The sequence below is a fragment of the Podarcis pityusensis genome (genome assembly GCF_964106645.2).
Source record: "Podarcis pityusensis genome assembly, chromosome: 1".
In the NCBI taxonomy this organism is placed as follows: Eukaryota; Metazoa; Chordata; class Lepidosauria; order Squamata; family Lacertidae; genus Podarcis; species Podarcis pityusensis.
In genome coordinates, this window is record NC_138028.1 from 111,842,909 (window position 1) to 111,868,235 (window position 25,327).

Sequence of the window (25,327 nt, forward strand, 5' to 3'; positions counted from 1 at the left end):
AGCAGCAATGCAGGGTGGGAGAAGGAGAAAAGTAGAAATTATTAACCCTGGAGTGGGACCAAGACGTAGTATAACTCATACACTCCTACTAGGAAGGCTCTTTAGGGAGGACAGTGTTTCAAACCACTTTCATGTCCCCTTCCTCATGGCTCCCAGTGGTGGCCTAGGGGGGACTTTCTTTCTTTCTTGATCAGAATATTTATATACCGCTAACCTAACCTACCTTGTGGGGTTGTTGAGAGGATAAAATGGGGAGGCCAGAACTACTGAGCTCCTCGGCTGGAAAGGTTGTGCACATATACGTAGTAAAGAGAAGATCTGTCTTCTGTTCCATGGCTGTGCTTGTTTCTTCTCTCTTCCCCCTCATTATTTCGTTTTCCCTTTTGTTTTTCTGCTTTACGGATGATAAGTCTGAGACCAGGCATGGGTGTAGCCAGAATTAATCTTGGGAGGGGGCAGAATACCCACCTGTCATCTTCCTCCATCTGGTTCTATCTAGCGGATTCAGAATGAAATGTTTCAACAACACTTGTTTTAATAATAATAATAATAATAATAATAATAATTTATTTAGACCCTGCTCATCCGGCTGGGGTTCCCCAGCCACTCTGGGCAGCTCCCAACAGAATATTAAAAACACAATAAAATATAAAACATCAAACATTAAATTACTGTTTTAAATTACTGTCTACTGGGGTTGCCAACTTTTTTGCCCTGCGAGGCTCCTGCACTTGTACTACGTAGCAATAACAAAATAAAATAAAGTAATCTGTCACTGAGGATCCCAACACACACCCACACACCCTACATCCCAAATAAACTTCTCACAACACTTAGGGTTTGAAAAAAATATCTTCTAGTTAAAATCTGACTGCTGGCACTAGTAAACTTGTTGCCTCAGGGTCAAGCAATGAGAAGCTTTGCTTGTGTAGATTATTTAAAACCATTTATAAACCACTCAGTACTTTTAAAGAATACACTGTGTACAATGTAAAAGATAATATCAATAAAACAAAAGTACAATGCAAAACCAGTAAAACAGCAGCATAGAAGCATGTTAAAACCAATAAAAGTGGGATTTCAGGGAATTCAAACAAATAAGCACAGGGTCCAAAGGCGGAGCCATCGTTTATGTCAGCGGGCGGCAGGACACTAACCTGTCGTCATCATCATCTGTCTGGCTCTAGCAGATTCAGAATGAAATGTCTCAGGAACACTTGCTTTAAATTGCTTTCTTTTGACCCCAAGTGCTCAGAAAAATCTGTCAAAATCTTCAGTCATTTGCAAACTAGGAAGCTAAAGAAAAAATTAACAACAGGGAGTACCTTTCGTGCTATTATCGAGTATATTTTGAAAAATTACCAAAAAAACCCCCACCATTTTTATCTTATTCTTTAAAAAAATCTAAACCAGAACAAATTTTCTTGGATTTGCTGGGAACCTTTCAGCACTTCCTTCTCCAATTCCTCTTTTTCCCGATGCAGTTTTTCTGGGCACACTCAGTAAGCATACCCACATACTTCCCCCAACCACCAAATTGCTGCCTTTAAACCAGGCGCCAAGCAGACCCAGCAGCGACAGGCAAGACTCGGGCGCCGTCGGGCGCGCGAGGGTTTGCGCGCATCCCGCTGCCTGACGCCCCTGCAAGCCAATCAGAGGGCGCGTCCCTGAAGCACCTTGTGACAGGCAGAGGCGGCCTTCCCTCTCCTCGCCCCGAGCGAGTGAAGCTGCGAGGCTGGGCGGGCCCAGCTCGGCCGCTGCTCAGGGCGGGGTTTCGAGAGCGGCGTCCGCGATCGCGGTTTGTCACGGCTGCAGGGTTCAGGAGCTTATTTAAGCCGGCCACGCGCACACACACGAGCACAGGCGCGCGCGCGCGACGGAGGCAGCTGCTGAGCATCCTTAGCAGCAGCAGCAGCAGCAGCAGCATCGGGCAGCCAGGGAGCCGGTGGGGGAGCAGCAGCAGCAGCAGCAGCCCGAGCCAGACAAAGCAAAGATGGCAGGGATCCTCGCTTGGTTCTGGAACGAGAGGTTCTGGCTGCCGCACAATGTCACCTGGGCGGATCTGAAGAGCACCGAGGAAGCCACCTTCCCTCAAGTGGAGGACCTCTACCTGGCCTTCCCCCTGGCCTTCTGCATCTTCATGATCCGCATGGTTTTCGAAAGGTGAGGCTGGGATCTGGGATCTGGATGCTCCTCTCTCTCTCTCGCTTCTCTCTCTCCAGCCCCACTAGCCCCTCCAGGGAAAGGGCTGCCCTCTTCTACTTCTTCCCATAGGCAAACAAGCTCACAACTCGCTCGTGTGGGGCTTGTTTTATTTGGGCCCCTGGGGTCTCTCCGCCTCTGGAGATGTTGGCTCTGGGGGTGGTGAGGGGGCTTTGCAGTTCGTAGGCAGACAGCCTCATGAGTGGGGATTATAGGGGGTGTACTGATCAAACTTCTCTGAAGAATAAGAGGTGTGTGTGTGGGTCGCCAGCATGGGTCCAATGTTAGCAGCATGGGTCCAATGCTGCCACACTGACTTAAAAAAAACAACACCAAAACCATGCCCACTCAAAAGGCAAGGAGGCATTTTATTTTGATTAGAGAGGCTTTTCGAGCTAAGCTTTAGATCACCTTCCTGGTCACTCCTTCCCCCAGATGCTACCAATGCAGATGGTTTTGTGGTGGGCAACGTGCCTGTGTGATGGCATTCAAGGCAAAAATTCATTGATAAATGACCAGCAGGCTTGCTAGTATCGGATTGGGGGGGGGACGACGACTATGTGCTTGACCCTGCTGAAAAATCCAGTGTTGTTGCTGTTTTTGAAAATGGGAACACCACATTGATGGTTCCACCAACTTCCTTGAAATAGGCTAATCGCCTCATTTCTAAAATGAGGAAAGCAGGGTTCAGGCAAGTCTGCCTGGAGCCCAGGCCTCAGACCTGTAAACTGCTGTCTAATAGCACAGCTGTGAGTAGGTAAGCTGTGAGAAGGAGGTAAAATGCTCCGCACATACCCAGAGGTACACATACCTTTTACCTCATGTTCCGGATCTCATGTACGGCATTTTGAACACCTCATGGGTTTATGAGTCCTTGGTCGAAATAATTCTGACAACACTATTCCGTGTGGAACACCTGACTGGAAAAAAACCCCACTTCTTAAAAAGGTCACTTGTATACTGGTGACATAGCTTGTAGGTTTTTAAGTAAAAGCGAATCAGTGTCATAAAACAGTAAAATGCTGTACACTTCATGAATACAATCTGATTGTTAATTAAGCTAGGAATCTATCGGTTTTCAGTCCTTTGTTATACCTCCAAAATTATTTGCTCCAGGGAAAAGCCTGATGGTTAAGTTGACAATCTTTCCTTTATGCTTTCCCTGTTGTTCCGTTGAAGAGCTGTTTCCCTTCATGATAAACACAGGACAACAACACAACAGAAAAGAATCCTTTTTGAAAATGCAGAATAATAACTGCTGTGATAGTTAACTGAGAACACCTCTTAAATTTTAAGGTTGGTGTTTATAATGATCTACATAGAATATATCACTTTTCTGAAATACTAACCCAAACTGATCATACACTAAATGTCAGTTAAAACAAGGTGTGAATATATTGTGTGGTAAAAATGTCTAGTTTTCCTGGAGGGTCATTTTGAGTACTTCTGCCCTAGCCTTTTCTCCCAAGATGGACAACATTTGTTTACTTGTTTTGTCTCCTGGATTCTAAGGAATATGCTTTCCACACTGTTACATTCCTGCATTTTCCCTGTTGTCCTGCTTTTTAAAAAAGTTTTTTTTTAAAAAAGTGCTGTTTTGTAGTGATTTTTAGACCTATCAAAATAACAGCTCAAAGCTTTCAAATATGACATAGTGCTATTGTTTCTCCTGGTGTAGTGGAGGGCTTGGTGATGTGCCCCTCCTTTTTCTACATTACCTACCTGTCTGTAATTAACTTAATTGTCTCTATTGCTCCATCCTCTGCTGTGGAGTTCTTTAAACTCCTTCTGCGTTTAACCTGTGTGGTAAAGGTGATCTTCTATATGGAATGGAGGCAGGGTAGGGGGAAACAGACCTTATCCACTTCTCTTTTTCATTAACACATTATGGGATTGATGGATGCATGCACGTAAGTCTTGAGAATTTTTAAAAAGAAGGACATACAGAGCAAAAGTTATTGACTGTTGCCTAGGCTGCAGGACTGTCTTAGCAATGGTAGCCTCAGCAACACAAGCTCTGACTTTCCTCCCTTGGTGTTGCTGGGTAAGTCTGCTCAGTACACCCATGGTAGGAGTGCATGATGGTGATGCTGCTGCCCATTTCATATTGCCTCTTTTCCTTCCAAGTGTTCTCAGTCTCCATTGCAAGAGACTGGTCCATTTGGATAGGTGAAAATGGAGCTTCCTATCAGTTCAAGAGAGGGGTGCAACAGTTGCTCCCCTCTGCTTGTTGCTGCAGGTTCTTTTTTCCTTGTCATCTCATCTCTTTTATGGGGTGAGCTGCAGCTATGACTGTCCTTCTCAACACTCTTTACCATCAATTGTCCTAAAGCGCATACTATTGTCTTGGAGACTCTCTGAAGGAACTTTGGTCTTAAGGATCCTTCTTTTAGGATGACAACACTATAGTTTAAAAACAAAACAAAACCATGCCACCTGGGGTTTAGATAATACTCTAATGCCAAGGAATAGGACTAACACTAGTATGACATTAATAAAAAATAAAATAAACTGGTGTGTTTGTAACACAAAAAACAACTTTGTCAGAAGGTGGCTGTTTCCCATCCACAATATTTTGCTTTTTATTGCTCACAAGTATTCCCTATATGGAATGTCACAATTCTGCTCTTCCCTTCTACTTCAAACATCCAATAATCTCTTTTATTCTTCACCAGTAAAGAACAAACACTTTCTTTAACAATGCACATTTTTTAAGAGCCCAGAATTGGATGTACACTGAGCAATTTGATAACCTGATGCTCTGCATATGTTTACCAGGATACCCAGGCCAAATATTTATTTCTGAATCCTTTATAACTACCCTTTCGTTATATAGTGCAATGTCAATATATGGCTTTCACATAGTTCACATTATTGCTTTTTATAAAGAGAGAGAAGCTCCCATTTTTTCCTGCCTAAACTCAGGAAAAACGTATGCAGAATTCTCACATAGGTAAACTACCATAGAGGCAAAATGTAGTACAACAGTTTTTTTGATAAAATCAGCTCATAAAATCTTGTACTCCACTGAGTTATGGAGGATGGGTTTAGTTACTTGCAGTTACACTTGAATCTCCGCATAATTGGTGTCCCCCCCCCCCCCAGGAACTGGGAGAAGAGAGCACTCCTTGGGTTGCCTTGTGTGCCTGAGAGCCTTTCAATGGAAGCATGGTGCTTTGAGGCTCCATAGGCAATGGACTGAGCAAGTGGAACATAGGAAGGGTGGAGAATGAGATTTTTGGTGAAAGGGCTTGGGAGAGGGGGGAACTGAGGAGAGAACAGCTTCAAGGTGCTTAAAGGGAAGCAACAGAGTTTGGTCAAGAGAGAGTGACTTAAAGAAGGGGCACAAAGTAGGCCGTCCCCTGTCAAGCTGGAATTGGAGGGAACAGTTTGTAAGGATTTGAAGGGAATAATGGGTGGTAGAAAAATTGGAGTTGAAGAAAGAAGTCAATGGAAAAGTAGGACTAGGGGAAACCATGTGGCCTAGAGATGGGTTGTTCTGTACTGTTGGCAGGGTGACAGAGGAGGCCAGGGATACATAAGTATGCTAGGTTTAGAGTCTCTTGACTCCGAGGTGTCAGTATCATGGCAATATAGGGAGCTGGCAACCTCAGAAGGACAAGGGAGGAGTGTGATGCAGTAGGTAATGTAGTTTATTTGAACTAACTAGCCAATTCTAAGACTGCTGACTTCCAGGAATGTCTTCGAAAAGTGGTATAAAGTCAAAGTAAAAATGCTGTGAGTCCTCTGCCCATTATTGTCATGGCTTCTTCCCACAAAATCCCGCAAAGGAAATATGGGTCTCTAACAGACTTTTCAGACTCTCACAACTCTAATCCCCAGAGTTCCTTGAGCGAAGCAAATCCACCAGTGTCCATAGAGATTTGGCCCCAATACGTTCATTACATGTGATGCACAAATGCATGTCAGCCATCTCCCGTTCCCTGTTAGTTTGATTTTACTTTTAAATGAAAAGCAGCTTGGGTAGATGGGAATTCTGAATAGACACACAGAAGGTGGAAAGGTGTGTTGAACCCCCTTTGTCTACAGCTTCTTCACACCCATGCTTTTCAGATTTTTCCACCATGCCCCCCCCCATCCCCTGGGCAAGAGTTTGCCCTCTAAAATAAACATTTGGAACTTATGAATTAGGAAAGACCATGGACTCAGCTACATTAGTCAAAAAACTGTGTTTTGAATGCATTATAAACATGCACCAGATGGCACTGGAGAGTAAAAAAGAAATCTATGTGATTTTCCATAATGTTTTTTTTCTTTTGTTATAACGATTTAATTTATTTCTTGTTTATAGTATTTTTTCTGTGTGTGTGTAGATCCACCCCAGCAAAACTGTTTGGAAGTTGTGCTTAAAATGTTGTTTGGGGTCCTGATCTGGTTTTTTTTTGGGGGGGGGAACAAACCATTGTTTGCTGGGTTTGAAAGAGAGAGAAAGCTTGCATAAAGAGCCAATATAGATTTATTTATGCAAATAGATTCTTATCTTGCTATTCCATGACAAAGGCATCATAGAAATTCAATTTAGAACAATAAAACATACCAACAAAAAAAACCCCTAAGTTAATTAAGTGAAATACTGTATTGATTTAAAGCAGATTAGTTACTATTAAAGACCTAGGTAAACAGGATGGCCTTATCCTGGCATAAAAAAAAGATAGTAATGACAGTACAAATTGAATTGTGCAGAGGGAATTCTACCTTCGGCGCTCCTACAGAAAAGGTGGGGACACCTGGAAAACTTGCTAGTCAAGGTAATATGGGAGAATGTTGTCCTGTTGTTAACTTTGACCCCATACTGTGACTCTATAGGTTAAAACCAGCCCTTTGCATTGTTCCCCAGACAAACTGGGTGCATGTGAGGATCTTGTAAGTTTGCTAGTGAAATAGTTTCACCAAGAAGAGTCTACTTAACCGCTTGGCTGCCACATTCTGGATCAGTAAAGTTTCCAAATGTTTTCCAGAGGCAGCCCTTCGTATGCAGAGGATCATTTTACTATACTTTGAATTACGCTTGTTGTATTATCCTAGACACAGCATAGACAAAGCAAGCTATTCTGAAGTGCTAAATAACACGGAGATGAAAATGAGCTCTCTAATATAGCTCTCTCTGGGCTGGTAAACCTGTGTCTGGCCTGTTCTCTCTTCAGACTCCTCTCAAGACACACGAGTGTCCTTTTTGTTTATGTACAGGGGAGCATTCAGCCCCATGGGCTCCCCCCTTGGTCTGAAGGGGTAGTTTTACCACTTCTCTGTGAACTAGGCTTAAATATTGATTTTAAATAAGCTGATAGACTGCTGAGGTAATACAGGGGACTACATCACTTCAGGTTGTCAAATAGGCCTGAAAGCAGGTGCCAAACTTTACCTCGTTGACAAAGTCTTATTTAACAGACCCTTTTAATGGGGTCCTGGAGTCTGCTTATTAACTGACCCTATAAGAATATTCCACAAGTTACTTAAGCGGGTTTTGTCGCCTTAATTTTGCCTCAGAGTCCTTTCAGAATGTGGTTTTCTGTGAATGGTATTTCTAAATAATATTCTTAGGTTCAACCTTTACACCTTTAAAGGTTACTTAAGTGTCTTAAGACAGTGGGTCTTTATTTTGTAGGATAAGTTAGGAAAGTGATCATGTTAACTTACTTGCTTTTATCAGAAGCATTATTTTTTTTTTCCTTATGGAGTCATGTTTGTATTCTTTTTACATATAAATGCTTAACCAAAATTTCAGGATGATGGTTTGACATTGGTTTCAGGTCATGGCTTGTCCTGAAGGGGGTAACCAAAGCTTCCCTGATAGAAACTATGGTTAATTGTGAAGACTTTGTCATTGCACCCAGGTGAGCCACTAAGGGAGAAGTGAAGGGCCTATGGGCCAAGGGCTAATTTATATCTCAACTTGTTAAACCAAGGTAAAGGTAAAGGTACCCCTGACCGTTAGGTCCAGTCACAGACGACTCTGGGGTTGTGCACTCATCTCACTCTATAGGCCAAGGGAGCCAGCGTTTGTCCGCAGACAGTTTTTCCGGGTCATGTGGCCAGCATTAATAAGCCACTTCTGGAGAAACCAGAGCAGCGCACGGAAACACTGTTTACCTTCCTGCTGGAGCGGTACCTATTTATCTACTTGCACTTTGACGTGCTTTCAAACTGCTAGGTTGGCAGGAGCTGGGACCGAACAACGGGAGCTCACCCCATCGCGGGGATTCGAACCATCTACTTATCGGCAAGCCCTAGGCTCTGTAGTTTAGACCACAGCGCCACCAAGATAGGTTCATTCAAACTTGTGCCAATTGGTTCTTTTGAAAATGCCTTGCTAATAATGAAAATTGCAGACTGAAGGTGCATATGCAAGGCAAGGTGTCCATTTTCAGTGTTTTCGGCTGGTTCGCAGACTGGGGCATACAAAAGGCTCACTTGTATCTCTGCTTATTACGCTGAGATATGTCTGTCGCTCACTTTTATAGTTAATACAGTTGTATATCAGTTGACATTTATTCACTGATTATAACCTAATTGCAACAGCTAGCAATCTAATGAAAATGATTGCTTTCTTTGCAGTTCTATGTATGATGACTTGGATGCAAGTTTCATTGAATGTAGTAAGCAGGCGTAGAATCAGACTCCGTGTGGCTTTACACAAAGATTTAATAATGTCTGTCCAAAGACACATGACGTACAATACACTTGACAACCTGCTTTGAGGATTAGAATTTCTTACTCTCTATTTGCAAGTCTCCTTTTCAGTGGCGTAGCGTGGGGGGTGCAGGGGGGGGCCGGGCGCAACATCTGGGGGGGGCGCTCGCACTTGCAGCTCTCTGCCCCTACCTGGCTCACTCACTCTCTCTCACTGCAGTGCTGGCTGTGCGAATCCGATCCGAGCCGCTGGGTCGCCGCCCACTGTGGAGGGGGTGGGTGCCAGGCGTGCGGTGCGGAGAGAGAGTGAGGGACTATCTGGGGGAGGGACAGTGCAGCGGCCGCCCAGCGCAGAGCTGAGCACGGGAGAGAACCACACCAGACCAGACCAGGCAGCAGCAAGAAGAAGCTGGCAGCGCCGGCAGGTTAGGGGTTAGGGGGCGCAAATGACTTGCCTTGCCCCGGGTTAGGGGGTGCAAATTACTTGCCATGCCCCGGGTTAGGGGGCGCAAATTACTTGCCTTGCCCCGGGTGCTGACAACCCACGCTACGCCGCTGCTCCTTTTGACCTAGAAATGGATACAGCTTCTAATGGTGCTAATCTCACCCTATTTAGCAGGGTGTCTTCATAACCACCTCAGATTTCAGTATTATTCACCATAGTATTCCATTCAGTATTCTGCTTTTCATCTTTCCTCAGTTGCTTAAATCACTTAATGCAAATGTAGTAGGAACACAAAGTTGTTGCCATTTTGACAGAAAGTACACTCCTACATCTTAAGTAACTCTCTATCCATGTTTGTCCCAAAGTCCTGCTGAGTTCAGTGAGGCTGGCTCCAAAGTTAACATACAGAGGATTGTACCATTAGTCATTTTGTCAAGAACTCGCTTCTGCTTTCTATATGGAAGTGCCAGTATTACATCTCTCAATTACAACACTTCAAGATAATTGCTTTCCACAAATACCTAATTGCATGCGAGAATTGTGTGGAAATAAATTGCTTGGCTTTTTCTGTGGGCTTGCTTGCCTGGAAAAGGGAGTAGAAGCTCAGATAACCTCTTATTCCAGTTTTGCTGAGTTGTCAAGCACAAATTTTGACATCAAACTGTTATGAAACTGTTATCAGTTGTTATGAAGAGATTAGGCATGGGTTAGGACATGGGTGAGCTCCCGTTGCTCAGTCCTAGCTCCTGCCAACCTAGCAGTTCGAAAGCACAGTAAAAGTTCAAGTAGATAAATAGGTACCGCTCCGGTGGGAAGGTAAACAGCGTTTCCGTGCGCTGCTCTGGTTTCGGTGTTCTGTTGCGCCAGAAGCTGGCCACATGACTCCGAAAAACTGTCTGTGGACAAACGTCGGCTCCCTCAGCCAGTAAAGCGAGATGAGTGCCGCAACCCCAGAGTGGACTGTGACTGGGCTTAACTGTCAGGGGTCCTTTACCTTTAGGGACAGGGTAAGACCAGATTCAAATCCCCACTCAGCTATGATCTTTTCTGGATAACATCGAGCCAGTCATTCACATAGTCTCAGCTTAACCCACCTTGCAATGTTGCTGTGAAAATGAAATCGGGAGGAGCGGCCAAGTATGCCATTTTGAGTTCCTTGGAGGAAAGTTGGGATATAAATGTAATAAAGAAAGCAAATATATTTTATAAGTTTCAGCAGCTTGGGGAAGGGCTGGTGGGGGGAAATCACATTCCTAGGTGCATGAAATAGCTTGTTCTTTGTCATGCTAGGGACCTGTGGTTTGTTTTTGTTTTTTAAAAAAGAGAGAAATAATTTCATTGACATCAGTAGGGCTGATTTTTGAATACTCAGAGAATTGTCTTGTAAGTTTCAGTTTACCCTCAAGCTTTAAATAATTCAGATTCTAATGTCTGTTTACTGAGGCTTTACCAAATTATTTGTGATAATGGGTGTAGGTCCTTCTTTTTTTATTTTTTCCTGCTCTTAACCTTTGAACCTTAACTAAGCTAGTCCAGAAGCTTTTAACGGAAAGTGCTCATTTCAAAGGGAATGCAGCCCACAAATCCTTTTTAATGATAAAGTTATATGGGAGAGGCAGTGCTCCAGAAACAAAGACTGCAAGGCAGAGATGAGAGCGAGAGGCTGATCTTCAGTAAATCTGGATAAGTCTTTTTGCACAGTCAATAGAGGGGATGGAGGGGAAATATCTCTGTTCTTCATAGGGTGAGTTGGAAATCACTACTTAGAGAATGGGTTTCGTTGCAGCACCCTCTGTCTCTCCCCCCACCCCACCCTAACATAATCTCTCATGATTGTGTCACTCTTGTGGTATTTGGGTTTCTTCCATTGTGATTGTCGCACTGCTTCATGATTCATAGCAATCCTGCTGGATCAGACAGTTTGCCTAATCCACCACTCTTTTCCTGTAGTGACAAACCAGACACCTCTAATAAACCCACAAGCAGGACATGAAAACAGTAGCTCTCCCCTACTGGTAGCTCCCCAGTTGCTGTTTGGAAGCACAGATGGTGCCTGCAATAAAGTGTTGCAGCACGGAGCACTCCTGGTCGGGGTTCCTGCTAGCTGTGGCCCTTTTCAGGAGATTCTATTCTCCTCTCACCCTGTTCTCAGACCCCAAAGGGTCTGTCAGCATTCCATGCCCAATGGGCATGTTTGGCCTCCGTTGGGTTGTTTTTTAAAGTGTTTTTTAAGGACACTTTTTAAAAACAACAACAACTTTGCAGTCTTTGAGGTTTCCCGAAGCATTGTTGTTGGCTGTTTGCAACATACAGTGGTACCTCTGGATGCGAACGGGATCCGTTCCGGAGCCCCGTTCGCATCCAGAAGCGAACGCAACCCGCGCGTGCGCATGCGTGAGCGGTGAAACCCGGAAGTAACACGCTCCATTACTTCCGGGTCGCCGCAGCGCACAACCTGAAAATACTTATCCCGAAGCTACTTCAACCCGAGGTATGACTGTAATGATGTGGGTGGGTGTGTTTGGTGGGGCAAAACTCTCTCTCTTTCACACAGGAGGCCTGTGGTTCTACATGAGCAAATGGGCAGGTGCTGGTTCGTGGGAGAACATGGGCAGGTGTTAGCTCTGCTCCCCTCCATCTAGGAGGTGAGGGAGGAAACTTTTGGCCACTGTCAGATTGCTTTGCAAGACACCAGTGAAGAGACTACCTTGGCATCCCTTGCAGCTGGAGGGGAAGGGCATATCATCTCATGGTGTTATTGTCATCTTTTTTTTTCTTTTTTTTTAAGGGGAGGAAAGGACTAGTTAGGGAAACTTCCAAAGCTTTGACTAAGTCATGAGGCGAAAGATCTTGGGTGCAGCTGAACCCTTTCATTTTCTGAGTCTTGCGACAGGAGTGAAGCAGTTCCCTTTGGTGAAAGAGGCAGCCCGACCCTGCTTCAACAGGGAAGTTAAGCCCCTGGCACTGAAGAGAAATGGAATGCGCTCTTTTCTCTCTCCCCAGCAACCCCCCCCCCCCAAATACGTGAGCCCTGATCAACTGTTTCATAGCAGAGCAAGGTAGGCAGATTCTACTTCTCTTTCTTTCTAAGCTTAAACCTGCTGGCTTCTTAGCCTTAATGGTCAGCTTTGTATTTCAGTGTGTGTCTCCACCATCTGGAGGTTCATGCTTGGGATCCTGGGATCTTGACTCTTTTCACACATTAGCAACACATCCTGTAGAATTCTGTCCATGATATTTTTATCTGCACAATCAGAATGAATTTCAGGAAGCCAAAAAGTCGTATTGGAAAATACGGCTTTTGAGCAGTCTGCTCCCAAAATAGAAACCAGGCATTCCATTTTGGCGACTGAAACCCTGGTTTGATGGCCGTTTGGCGCCTAGCTTATATACCGCGAGTTTCATGTGTTGAGCAACTGCAGTTTGCGTAATCTGTATCAGCAGGCGTTGGGAAGGGCAGCGGTGGTGGTACTGGCAGCTCATATGCTCAGTCTCGGAGGCTTGGGAAAGGCAGTAGAGGACGTCAAAGCATCAGAGGAGGTGGAAGCTGCAGCAAGAGTTGGCTGTAGCCACCTGCCAGAGAGTGGGCCTTAACAGATGCCTGATGGTGCTGATTTCTGACTCTGGGCCACACTAAAATCAACTGTAGAATTGTGTTCGTATTGCACAGGAAGCTGCTTAATGATTTCATAGGATGTATGCATCAAACAGTTGACTCCTGTTTTGAATTGTAAACATTTTATGAATTCTAAAGGTGCTTCTTAAAGGCTGAATTATAATTTTGGATTGCATTACCACAGTATTTCACCCAGGTGATAAGAATGCTCTACTGGTTATATGAGATCTGCCAGCTTATGTTGATAAAAGTTATGCTAATTTTATGCAGCTTGGCCACCCCCCCCGAAACATTTTCAGTGTAGCGATAACAAAATGCCACCTCCTTCTGTTTATACTGTAGCCCCAATCCTAGTTCTACAATATCCAGACATATATTGGTTTGAGAAGAAATGTGCGGTAGAATAATTCACTGCAGTCTAAAAGGTGGGTGGTGAATCGTTCTTATCTATAGTCCCTCTCCTCCCTTTTCTGAAAGCCTATTCTTGTGCTTACACCATCCACTTTACATGCCAGCTAAAATCTGCAGAATTTACTACAGTGCAATGTGAGAGCAGTTCTCGTGGCACAACCTGCATGCTTATGACAAAACCTCTCTCTTTTGTTATGTGTTTAAAACATGTAGGCTTCTGCCCAGTGCATGATAACAAGAACAGCAGAGTGTGGCAGTGGCTACAATAGTTGGTTTTGCAAATCACAAGGAGTTGCGTCTGGCAGCCTGACAACGCTATGATGCAAACTAAAAGATGGAGCTTCAAACAAGCTTCAACAAGCCTATGAATTAAATTCTAATCCCTAATTTGCAATGACTCTTTTCCTGTAAATAAATGAATGCCCATGGGGGTGTATCAGAGGATCAAGGTGACATGCTCTGCCCCCAACTTATGCACCTTCAATTGAATGTCTCTGCAGAACTCCTGTGTGAATGGCACTTTCTCTGCAATTGGGAACCCTGGGGAAAGCGATGTAATGAACCACAAAGGGGAAAGCCCAATGTTACAGTGGTACCTCGGGTTACAAACGCTTCGAGTTACAAACTCCACTAACCTGGAAGTAGTTGCTCCAGGTTGCGAACTTTGCCCCAGGATGAGAACGGAAATCGCGTGCCAGTGGTGCGGCAGCAGTGGGAGGCCCCATTAGTGAAAGCGCACCTCAAGTTAAGAACGGTTTAGGGTTAAGAACGGACCCCTGGAACGAATTAAGTTTGTAACCCGAGGTACCATTGTATTCACTTTGTGGGCATTTTGACTGAGAGTGAGCACATTGCCCCTCTGTTCTTATGCTCTGCACACTTAAGAATGGGGCATGTGTCCGCAGCTGATTGTCACCAGAAAAGGACATTCATAGTGCAAAACCTCCCTTTTCAAATTGCAGCTTTCTCCCCTTTCAAGCTGCAACTTTTGTCCATGCCTTCATGTCTACCGGTGACAGTATTCATAGTATGGTGGAGTATGGAGAGCCTAGCCTTGGGGTCTTGCTCTGTGCTTGGGTCACCAAACTCTCTGACTTTTTCACATGCTAAAGCAGCCTCTTAACTACTCAGCCAATCAGGTAAGGTAGCCTTACATATTCCAGACCCGCCTCCGTCCACCCTACATCCAGCAAACAAAGAAAAGATAATTCAAATACTATGCAACTGCCCTCCTCTTACATTTAACTTGTAAGCTCCACTCTGAAAATTCATTTCTTCATCATCTGTGTAAAATCTTATTTTCTATATGATTCGCTGGCAAGTTTCTTTCTTTCTTTCTTTCTTTCTTTCTTTCTTTCTTTCTTAAAGAACCATAAACCTGGCTATTTGGCATCTGCTGTCTTTTTGTTTTATCATCTTGTCACCTCTATTTAAAAAAGCAATTTCTCTTCTGACATCCCTCCACCCCTGCCCCTTTTCTCTAAGTGATGTAGTCACTGATCTGTTAACAAAAAAGAACTAAGAGCAGACTTGGTAAGATTAGAATTAGTGAAATAGACAAGAGACTACTGGTATCTGGTTCCTTCTTTTGCTTCCCACTTTCTACCTTTTCATGGAGCAATGTATGTCAAGGTCTAGAATAAATACTAAAAAGAAAAGAACAGAAATAAATTCTCAAGACATAGGTGAATTGACGGAGATTGGCCAGAGCCAAATCTAGAGAAAGATTTGACCTAGTTCTATCAAACTGTTCAACATAGCAGACTAAGTTGGTTATAAATCTGTTTGTTTTTTTAAATCAAATGCCTGAAATGCAGCTATATTTCCAGTTAGACAAATTCACAATCTTATTTTTAGGGTGTACATTTGATAGGTTAGGCAAATGCTGGAACGAATATTTCAAGCTGTGCTTGTGCCAAGGTGCACACGCGCTTACTTTGTTACATTGGGTTTACTTCTCATTCTGCGATATTGTGCAGTATTCAGTTGTATATGCCCATCTGTGTTGCTGGAGCAGTGAGTGCGCACACTCCAGGATTTGCAACCGTTCTTTTCCTATTGCCTTTTTCATTCTAATTTAATTACAATTACAGGTCATGTTAAAATTTGGGTTCCGATAATCTGTTGGTTTATTGGTACAGATTATGCTTTTTTGAACAAATTCATTTTTTGTATCACAGACAGAAAATAAATTATGCAAGAAATACCAGAAAGAGTGCTACAACTTAAAACGTCTCTCTCTCTCTCTCTCTCTTTTTACAGTACTTAGTATTTCTTGGTAGACTTATTCACATGAGATGGTTTTTCACAGTAAAACAAAAAGCATCTTGTCTCTCTGTCTTTCCCAGAGGCTCATTATAGTGAGTGACTTTCACCATCACTATGATATCTCAGGGACTTCAGAGCCAAATATCCACCACAGATTTGGTCTCTCCTACTATCTTTGCAATTGAAATATAAGCTGTAATGAACTAATTGTTTGCCAGACGATTGGTGTATTCATTCTCTTTCTCTCTCGCATACTCACACATTGTCCACAGAACAATGTCTTTGAGGTCTAGTCCAGAGGTTATATGTTAGTGGGAAAATGTACATATCCTATGCATCTGATTTCTTAGTCAAACCCCAAATTAGAAATACCTGTATTTCCTGTCTCATTAAACCAAGGAGAAAAGAATAACAGAGTATAAAGGTGATATATCTTGAGGAAGTTGTGATCTAATATGTCCTGTATCTTCATAATTATTCTGTGTACATCATTATTTAATTCCACTGTCCTTTAATCTTTTTCCAGCCAGTTCCCAGAAGACAGGAGTGTCTACTCCAAACTGTTGAGTGTCCCAGTAATTAATCTCCACATTAAACCACTGACACGAGGCAGTGAGATGAGCTTCATGATTATGATGCTCTATATTAGGGACTGCCAGAAATCTGCCTTTAATTGGTTGAAATAATTAATTATGCCAATCAATTGATTAATATAATAGTACAGAAGGACTTGTTCCTATGGCTGCACGTATTACAAGTGGAAGATGAGCAAGGGAGATGAATAGTTAAATGTTTTGACTGACATTTCAGACAATGGAAAGTTTAAAGAGGAAGGTCTGGAAAAGCAGTTCTCATTATTGGATCTCTAGGGCCCGGATGGTGGTTGGCCCACCTTCAAATGGGTTGCTGATTCCTAGTCTTGTGCATTCTGTGAGCAACCTTTTTTATTTATTTATTTATTTATTTATTTATTTATTTATTTACCATATTTATAGTCCTCTCTTCACCCAAGGAAACACAGAGCACTCTGCCCCTTCTCCATCCGCCTGATCACTTTCCTGCATGCAATGTCCTTGTCGCCTGTGGCTAACGGCAGACTTCTTAGATTTTAAACTTTCTCAATTTGAAATTCAGATATTTGCTGAAGTATGCATAATAACTGGTTATAATTATTAAAACTGGGTCAAAGCTAATACAGCCAGTTACATTTTAATTGCTATTGTGACACACACACACACACACGCGCGTTCAGGAAGTGTCCCAACTCTTTTTCGTACCAGCATAGAATCCAAGGAGGCTAATAACTTCTGTGGGGTTATTTATTCAGTCCAGGTGTATAATTCACAGCTTTGTGTCCTATATAGCGTTTTTGCCTGACACAATTATCTCACTCACAGGAGACAGAATTTTGCTTGGCTCTTTGTACACATGCAAAGATACTAAACAATAACGCTTGAAAGTGCAGATGAGTTTTGCTGCAATCCCATGCATACCTATTTGGAGGTGAGCACTTTTGAACATAGAAAAGTGCTACTTAGTAATTGAGGGTGATGTCGCAAACGGGATGATGTCACAAAAGTACACAAGACAAGTTAGACTTGCTTCATGCTGAAATCACTGAAATGATACATTTGGAATGCTTCCTGAGTAGGCAGGCACTTCAGAAGCAAGTACCTAAAAATCTCCAAAGGCTGTTTCTGACACTGCCAGAAGCTACCATGAAAAAAAAAGTTTTATTGACAAAATGTGGTTATTAACAATACCTATCTGACTTTACAAGTTTTATAGGTTAGCCCGTACACAATGTTGGTTGGTTTTAAATTGCCATACTGTATATTAAAAAAAAATAAAAATACTGAAAACTTATGGCTTTCAATAAAAATCATTACAAAATAAAAATCAATACAAAATTAAAATCAATACAAAATAAAAATCAATAAAAAAGCATATTGCCAATGGGATCTCATAAACGAGATCTCATGCAGGTATGTTCATTGCCATACATGAAATAATTCTGTCTTCCATAATATTCATTTATTAAAACACATTACCAAAGTGTGGATTACCCCTCTTCTCGCAAAAAGCCACGAACAAGAGGTCTGAACCTGGATTCTTTAGAATTCAAGTGAAACCAGCAACAGAATGTTGCAACACATCATTATCCTATCTCCTGCCCAGCGTTGCAGTCACTAAATCCGTTCTCCAGGATACCATAAGACATGGCACCCTCCAGATGTGGAACATCAACTCCCATTGTTCCTGCTGGCCGGGGCAGATGGGAGTTGTAGTCCAACATATAGAGGGCACCACATTGGCTACCTCAGTTACAAGATGTAATAACATTCCACTCCTCTTTCCAGTTTCCTTCATTTTTCTTTTCAAACTAACACAAAATGTTCCTTTTTCTGTAGTCCCGTTTTGGCTCTAATTGGCACTCATCATTTGAGTTCCCTATTAGAGGGAGTGATAGTGGCACAAAATAGCAGATGTCAAGAAAATGACTCATATTTTTAAGGTACTTGTAATGTCAAATATAATATTCTCTCTCTCTATATATATATATACTTCCATTGTATAAGGAAGAGCATTTATCTTAAATCTATATGCCTTCTTCCTACTGTATCAATTATGAAGCTAACTCTTATTCGTCTTAAAGGATTACATATGCATTTAGGGAGTATGGCACGCTGTTGTCTTGTCATAATTGTAAAAATCATGAATAGCTTTTCCAGCACTTTTCCTTCAGGTAGAAGAATTCCAAAGAAGGAGTCTGTTCCTCTGTTTGGTAGAAGAATAGTGAAATGCTGTTTTTCTCTTCCTACCCTTCTAAGCAAGTGTTTAAGGTAATAGTTGTCACAGTGGGCACACGGTGAATGTTCTGAGGATTCACCCATCCATGTTGGACCTGATTCATGGATGCAGGTAGCTTCGAATCCAGGTGTATGGAGACAGTTCCACAGGGCAAGTAGTTCTCTGTGCCCTTCAGCATTGCATCTTTCCACTATGTTGCTCCAAGTGCATCCATATTCATCACACCACTTTTAAAAAGGCATCTTTTGTTCCATCTTTTTAAAAACAGATTGCTTTATTTCTCTTTAGCCAGACCTTCGCTACACCCTCCCTCCCTTTTGATGCATAAAGTTTTATATGGGTTGTCCCTGAAACCCAGTCTTCCCACCCACCACTGTGCATTTGCTGTTGTGTGATTAAAGTTGATGGAACTGCATGCACAGTGAGCAGCTTCATGCAAACAGCTTGAATCTTGGAGGAGTCTTGTGTGGTTGTGCTTCAGGCAGGTACCATGTGGCTCGTTGCACACCTGAACTGACTCTTAAGAGATGGAGTGTGTGATAGCCATTTGGGCCTATCATGAATGTTGCCCCCAAGCTGCTTTACAAGAGAATCCAGACACAGAGTAACTGTTGCAAGCATTTGCACCATCCTTTGGGGTCCTGAAACTCGTAAGTCAGAGGTGAGGCACTTGTGGGCCTCCCGATGTTGGACACAACTCCCTCCAGCAGCAACCGGAATGACAAGTGGATAGGGATAATGGGAGTTATAGTTCAGTAACATCTGAAGGGCAATGGGATCCCCACCCGTACTCTACCCCCATTACCTGTGACTGTGGGGGATGTAGCATTAGGAGTACGGAGGGTCAGGAAGTCAGATTATCCTCCACCAGGGCCAGGGCCTTCTCATTGATGCCTCCAACCTGGTGGAAAGCTCTGTCCCATGAGCAGGGCCCTGCAGGATTTAACTTCCTTCCGCAGGGCCTGTAAGACAGAGCTTTTCTGCCTGGCTTTCAATTTGAACTTAGTCTGATCTTTTATTCCCCTTCCTTCCCTCCCCCTCCCCTTTTTATGAAGATTACCTACTCTGGGATCCCACAGCTAATTCTTCCCTGGTATCCTCGCTGGCCCAAATAGGACTAACTTAACCAGCTAGCCCTGGTGATCATCTAATGTTTATTGGATGGATTTCCCCCCTAAATTGATTTTTGAATTCTGAATTTATTGTCATTCACGTTTTATACTGTGTTTTATGCTTTTTGTTGTTGCATCAATTTTAAATTTGTTGTTAGCTGCCCTGAGTCTGGTTTTCTGAACCAGGAAGGGCAGGGTATAAATAAAAATTTATTATTATTATTATTTATTATAATCTTTGGTGGAATTCCTATAGCAAAAATAATGAGTCTCCTAGCCTTTAGTTTCAGATTGCTTATGTGAAAAGCACACTGGTATGTTCACTGAAGAAAAGAAGGAATAAATACTCAAGATGCCTCCTATAAAGCACTGATATGCTGAATTAAATGCATTAGAAATATTAACATCCAAACCAGCACAAATAAGCAAATGTTTCTTCTCCACCCCAATTGTTTTGAAAAACTTACGCCTAAAGAGCGATTTATTTTTAGATATTGCATCAGATGTTCACCAGCTGGCTGTGAAGTATTAATTTTTGACTTTGCAATACATCTGTATGTGCTTTTCTAAAATTGTGTTCTAACAGTTATGAATGTAGGCTTACAACATTTGTATCTGTTGAATAATTTCTGCCCCACCTTTCTATTCCGAAAGAGACACTCAACGTGTCTGACAAGGTATACAGTAGAAGCAACTCCAAAGATAAAAACAATTCCATCATTAAAGCTGCAATCCTAATCCTCTAGCCATGCTGCTGGAGAGGTTTTAGGATTCATCATCTTTTGGCCTCTGCCAGCTATGCTCGTTAGGGCAAGATACTACAAGTTGTAGTAAAGGGTGTAGGTGAAATGGCCTCCCTATGCAAGAGGGAAATAGGCTTGGACGTGAAAGGCAAGATTGGATGGAAGGCTAATGATTTGTTTTCTGCATCTGACGAGGACTACAATTTCCCCTTCAGATTTGGTGATTCCGATTCATACCTCTTGCATTGCTGCAGTCAGCAAACTGTTCCTGTGGCTTACAGCCTGGAAACGCTAGCAAGTTTGGAATGAATAGCCTGTTCTTTCACAGAGACTACATAGTTCCCTGAAGTGCAACTACACTGGTATGGCTATGGCCATCTTTAGCTTTCTGCTCGCAACTGTTGTTCAAGTTGCTTGCTGAATTGTTATCTTGACCTTGCTCTCCAAAAAACCTCAGGATTTTCATATATGCTCCCTCTTCCTCTTTTATTCTTAAACAATCCTCTGAAGCAGATTGAGGGTGGTATTCAACAAATCTTTGCAAAGGGTAGACCTATTGCAGTTAATCAACCCAGTTAGTCATGGCCCATTTAATTTCCGTGGATCTACCCCGAGTAAAAATAGGTTGAATGCCACCCTAAGCTGCTATCCAGTCTGCCTGTAACGCCATAAGTAGTAGCTTGGGAGCTGAACCATAGGTGATTGCCTTCTCCTTTCTATTTACCATAGGTGATGCGTTCATGTGTGTGTCTGAGAGGTGGGGAGTTTCGGAAGTGACTTTTGGATATCAAGTATGAAGAGGAAAGGGGTGTAGGCAGGCTGCTTTCAGAGTGTGGCAGGTAAAATATGAAACTTTAGTGTCTGAATAGGTGGCTGTGGGTAGTAAAGATATAGGAGAGATGGAATAAGAGAGGTAGTGCTTTGGAAGGTGAGAACATGAGTGCCTGGGATAGCAATTGAATGGACATCTGGGGAAAATAGGCTATGGAGCAGGAGGCTGGAACTTTTAAAGTGTGTATTGTATCTATTAAGTACATAGTACTAACAGCTTAGTGGGTTAGACGGTCTGCAGTTACTTGTCATTTGCATCACTTAAACCTTGGAAGACATCAAAATACTGTGTAATTTTGGACAATTGTAACCATCTGTTTTAGCATAAATGGGTGCAATTCCATTGAAGTCTGAGCTTGAGCCACTTAAGACCCTCATCCCACCCACAAATGTAATCCTTGAAAGTGCCATCCCCATCCGCAAGCATTTGTGATTTGCCCTACATTTAATATAAAAGCTACTCAGATATATCTGGCATATTTTACCAGTTATTTCATAAGCAGTCCTGTAGAAGGACTTGGCTAAGGACACAATGATATCTGTTGTGTGTTTGAATAAATGTTTTTTTCCATATCTAGAAGTCGGGGTGGGGGAATATTCTTGAACGCTGGACTTAATCTGGTGACCTGCAGTAATTTAGGAAAAAAACTCTTCTTTCTGGGTAACTGTCTCACTTTTTAATTTTTATTTTAAAATCCTGATTAGTTCAGTTACAAATCCAAAACAAAAGTCTGCCCTTTAGCGAGCAGAATGTAGGCAATGTGAGGAAATCTGCTGTGAAACTGTTGGAAAAGGAACAGCATGTCTTTTTCAAAATACCAGTGGAAATGCCACTTCATATGAGAGAGACTCTCTCCCCATCATGCCCTCTGTTTTTCCATCCCTTTGCTCTTTAGGAAATCACATTATGTGTTAAATCTACAAACCTGAAACACCCCAGACAGACTTTGCAATAAGTGCAAAGTTGTATCTTTTCGTGGGGATTAGTTTAAGGCTGCTGATGGCCATCACCCAGTGACGGAGTTGTATTTACACTAAACTTGACTATCCTTCACATATGAAACACATCTCCCTTCTTGGAGATAATATGTTCAACAGCTTATGCTGCACATGATGGGCTTCTGCACATGGAGCTCAGTGGCTCTCAGGCACACACACCCCGGACCACTTGAAAATTGCTGATGGACTTGGTGGACCATCTGATTTTTTTGCCTGTTTCAGAATTGTAATGCACCGTACTTGTCCTCTCTTAGTTTCTTCCCTTTTTTTGTGGCTGCATCCTTCATTCCCACCTTCCATTCCTTTCAATTGCCTTCTTAGCCTCTTTGCTCTGTGCCTTTCCCTATCTTTCTGCCAGCCATGACGGCAATAATCTAAGGAAGGCAAAGCCACCTTACTGCCCCATTACTTCTGCAGACCACCTGAATGAAACTGATGGGCCACTGGTGGTCCATGGACCACATTTTGGTGGAACCCTTGTCTGTTGGCAGGTAATTTTGAATGAACCTTACCCCTTTGCATTGCAAACAGAATTTAAAGCAGATCATGTTCTGTGTCCAGTGAGTCAAATGGAAAAGAGCTATTGGATTTTTTCTTTTGAGTTCCTTGAAGACTTATGAAGGTTGCAGTACAGTGGGGTCATTTATCTTAAATCTTTTAAATTGGAGGATTTAAATTAAAAACTGAGAAGACTTTAGATTGATCAATAGCATCCATATTTGTGGTCAAAAAAACATTAACAAGCAGAAATGAGGTTTTGTTATCTCCCTGGGAACAACCTGAAAGACAAATGAGTTGGTGAAATATTGAAAGTATCTGCTACATTTGGTGCTCATTCTAGTTGCGTCTGTAGTTATCTGATATTCTCAGGTGCTTTTAAACAGAGTTGCTACAGCTCAAATCCAGAAAATATTGAAATTCCTTGGCAGAGAAAATGCTTGGGAACAATGGATGTGTATATATATACCTGTATACCTGAAGGAGCGTCTCCACCCCCATCATTCAGCCTGGACACTGAGATCCAGCGGCGAGGGGCCTTCTGGCGGTTCCCTCATTGCGAGAAGTGAGGTTACAGGGAACCAGACAGAGGGCCTTCTTGGTAGTGGCGCCCACCCTGTGGAACACCTTCCCTTCAGATGTCAAGGAAATAAGCAGTTATCCTATCTTTAAAAGACATCTGAAGGCAGCTCTGTTTAGGGAAGTTTTTAATATTTAATGCTGTAGTGTTTTTAACATGTGATTGGGAGCCGCCCAGAGTGGCTGGGGAGACTCAGCCAGATGGGCGGGGTATAAATAAATTGTTGTTGTTGTTGTTGTTGTTATACACCCACCCACACCTGAGTGAATTGTGTCACTCATTGCAATGGAGGAGTCTGACCCACTGCACATAGTCGTGAGAGCCATTTGACAAAAAGTGGCATTCGGTTCTAGCTGATGTTTGGATGTGGCCAGCATGGAATTTAGCTTGCTAATGCAGGGAAGATGCACTTGCATTCCTCTATCTATCTATCTATCTACCTACCTACCTACCTACCTAAGTATCTTTGGGAAGGAGCTGCATTTCCATAGGTGTTTGTGGAGAAGTCTATGTATGTGTTGTGTTAGGCATTAGGACTACAGATGAGATCTTCTGGGACTGATACACTACAGTGGTACCTCGGGTTACATACGCTTCAGGTTACAGACTCCGCTAACCCAGAAATAGTGCTTCAGGTTAAGAACTTTGCTTCAGGATGAGAACAGAAATCGTGCTCCAGCGGCATGGCAGCAGCAGGAGGCCCCATTAGCTAAAGTGGTGCTTCAGGTCAAGAACAGTTTCAGGTTAAGTACGGACCTCTGGAACGAATTAAGTACTTAACCCGAGGTACCACTGTATTTACATTAAAGCCTCCCCTGTGGAGTACAGCCTATGGTGACAGCCCCTGTGAGCTTGGTGCTAAATATAGACAGGAAACAAAGACAGTGAGGGGGGGGAGACCTCTGGACTGTGTGTTTAATTAGGTCCAGCATTTGGCCCACAAGGCCATTTACCTCAGTGCATGCCCTCCTACCTAACACCTAACATATGATGTGATGGAGACGCTCCCTGCAAAACTGACAATGCCTGAAAATCCCAATTAGCCTGATCACCAGCACCTCCAAATATCTGTCCCTCTGCCCATGCAGTTTGATTTCAGATTGCACAGAAAAGGAAAATGTGGGAATGTCACCTCTCCATCATCGCCCAGAAATATATATCTCCACCTTCCAGCAGTGGATCTGCTAATCAACCAGGATAAAATTCCAGCCCTGTGCAACACAGCAAAATCACCAGTTATAAATGCAAAGTGCAGGGTGGAGATATAAAATAAGTAATTACAGCTAATTGCCAATTTGCACTGCATGCCAAAGTTGCAATGGTGCAAGAAAGCTCTGGCTCAGATGTAAACATGACTAAACTGTTGTGATCATGGGAACCAGTGCTGGCGTATAACCACCTCCTCCTCCCCAGTCGGCAGTCTCTTTACATTCACTGGAGGTCTCCAGGCTTCACTGATAAACAGAAGTGTTGTCAACAGCTCCATTCTAATATCTGTTTTGATTTTTGTTGGCTGTGACTCAGCAGTGTTTTATTATTTAATTAATAAGTGATAGACTTCACCCCACCCTTGGATCTAAGCTGCTTCTGTATGATGGATTGCCAGCTATTTCACCCCACCCCTCTGGCAAGTCTCCCGCGCCAGTAATGCTAACATGATATGCTGAAGCTTTCCCCAACTTGTGGGACTCAAAAGTTGGATGCGAGAAGCCTTTTATCAGCTGCTTGCTCATCATGGAGCTGATATAGGGGCCTGGAGTCCTGTCCAGGCATATTTGTAGGAGGCTCTACAACTGAAGGCACAGAGCAAAACTGAAGGCTGCTTCCTAATCTAGCTACTTTGGGATATGAATTGAACATAGCTTATGTTAGACACTGTCCTTGCTTATCCATTTTGAATTCATCTGTGTTTGGCTTTTGCCACTGAGAGGGAGAGGGAGAGGGAGAGGGAGAGAGTCTGTTCTGATGCAGTGAATACCCAGTCAGCCAAGAGAAGCCTGATTAGGGGAGATAAATTTCTGCTGCAGCCCAGGAATGCCCTGGCACAATTTTGTCTCTGTGTGTATTTGGCTACTATGTGGTATGTGGATATTGCCATTGTCTGCTAATGCGGAAATGCTTTTCTTTTTGTATATTTAATGAGCTGATAACGAGAGAAAC

General features: G+C 42.9%; 1 protein-coding gene across 2 annotated transcripts in view; it reads left to right on the plus strand.

Moving 5' to 3' along the window:
• Positions 1–1,690: 1,690 nt before the first annotated feature.
• Positions 1,691–25,327, plus strand: part of CERS6 (ceramide synthase 6) — a 72,817-nt gene continuing 49,180 nt past the window's right edge. The window contains exon 1 of one of the 2 annotated variants that reach the window (XM_080972116.1): positions 1,691–2,163. In XM_080972116.1, the coding sequence (XP_080828242.1) occupies positions 1,994–2,163 (170 nt within the window). In that variant the 5' untranslated portion in view covers positions 1,691–1,993. The remainder of the gene's footprint in view (positions 2,164–25,327) is intronic. The other variant, XM_080972117.1, reaches the window with a different exon arrangement.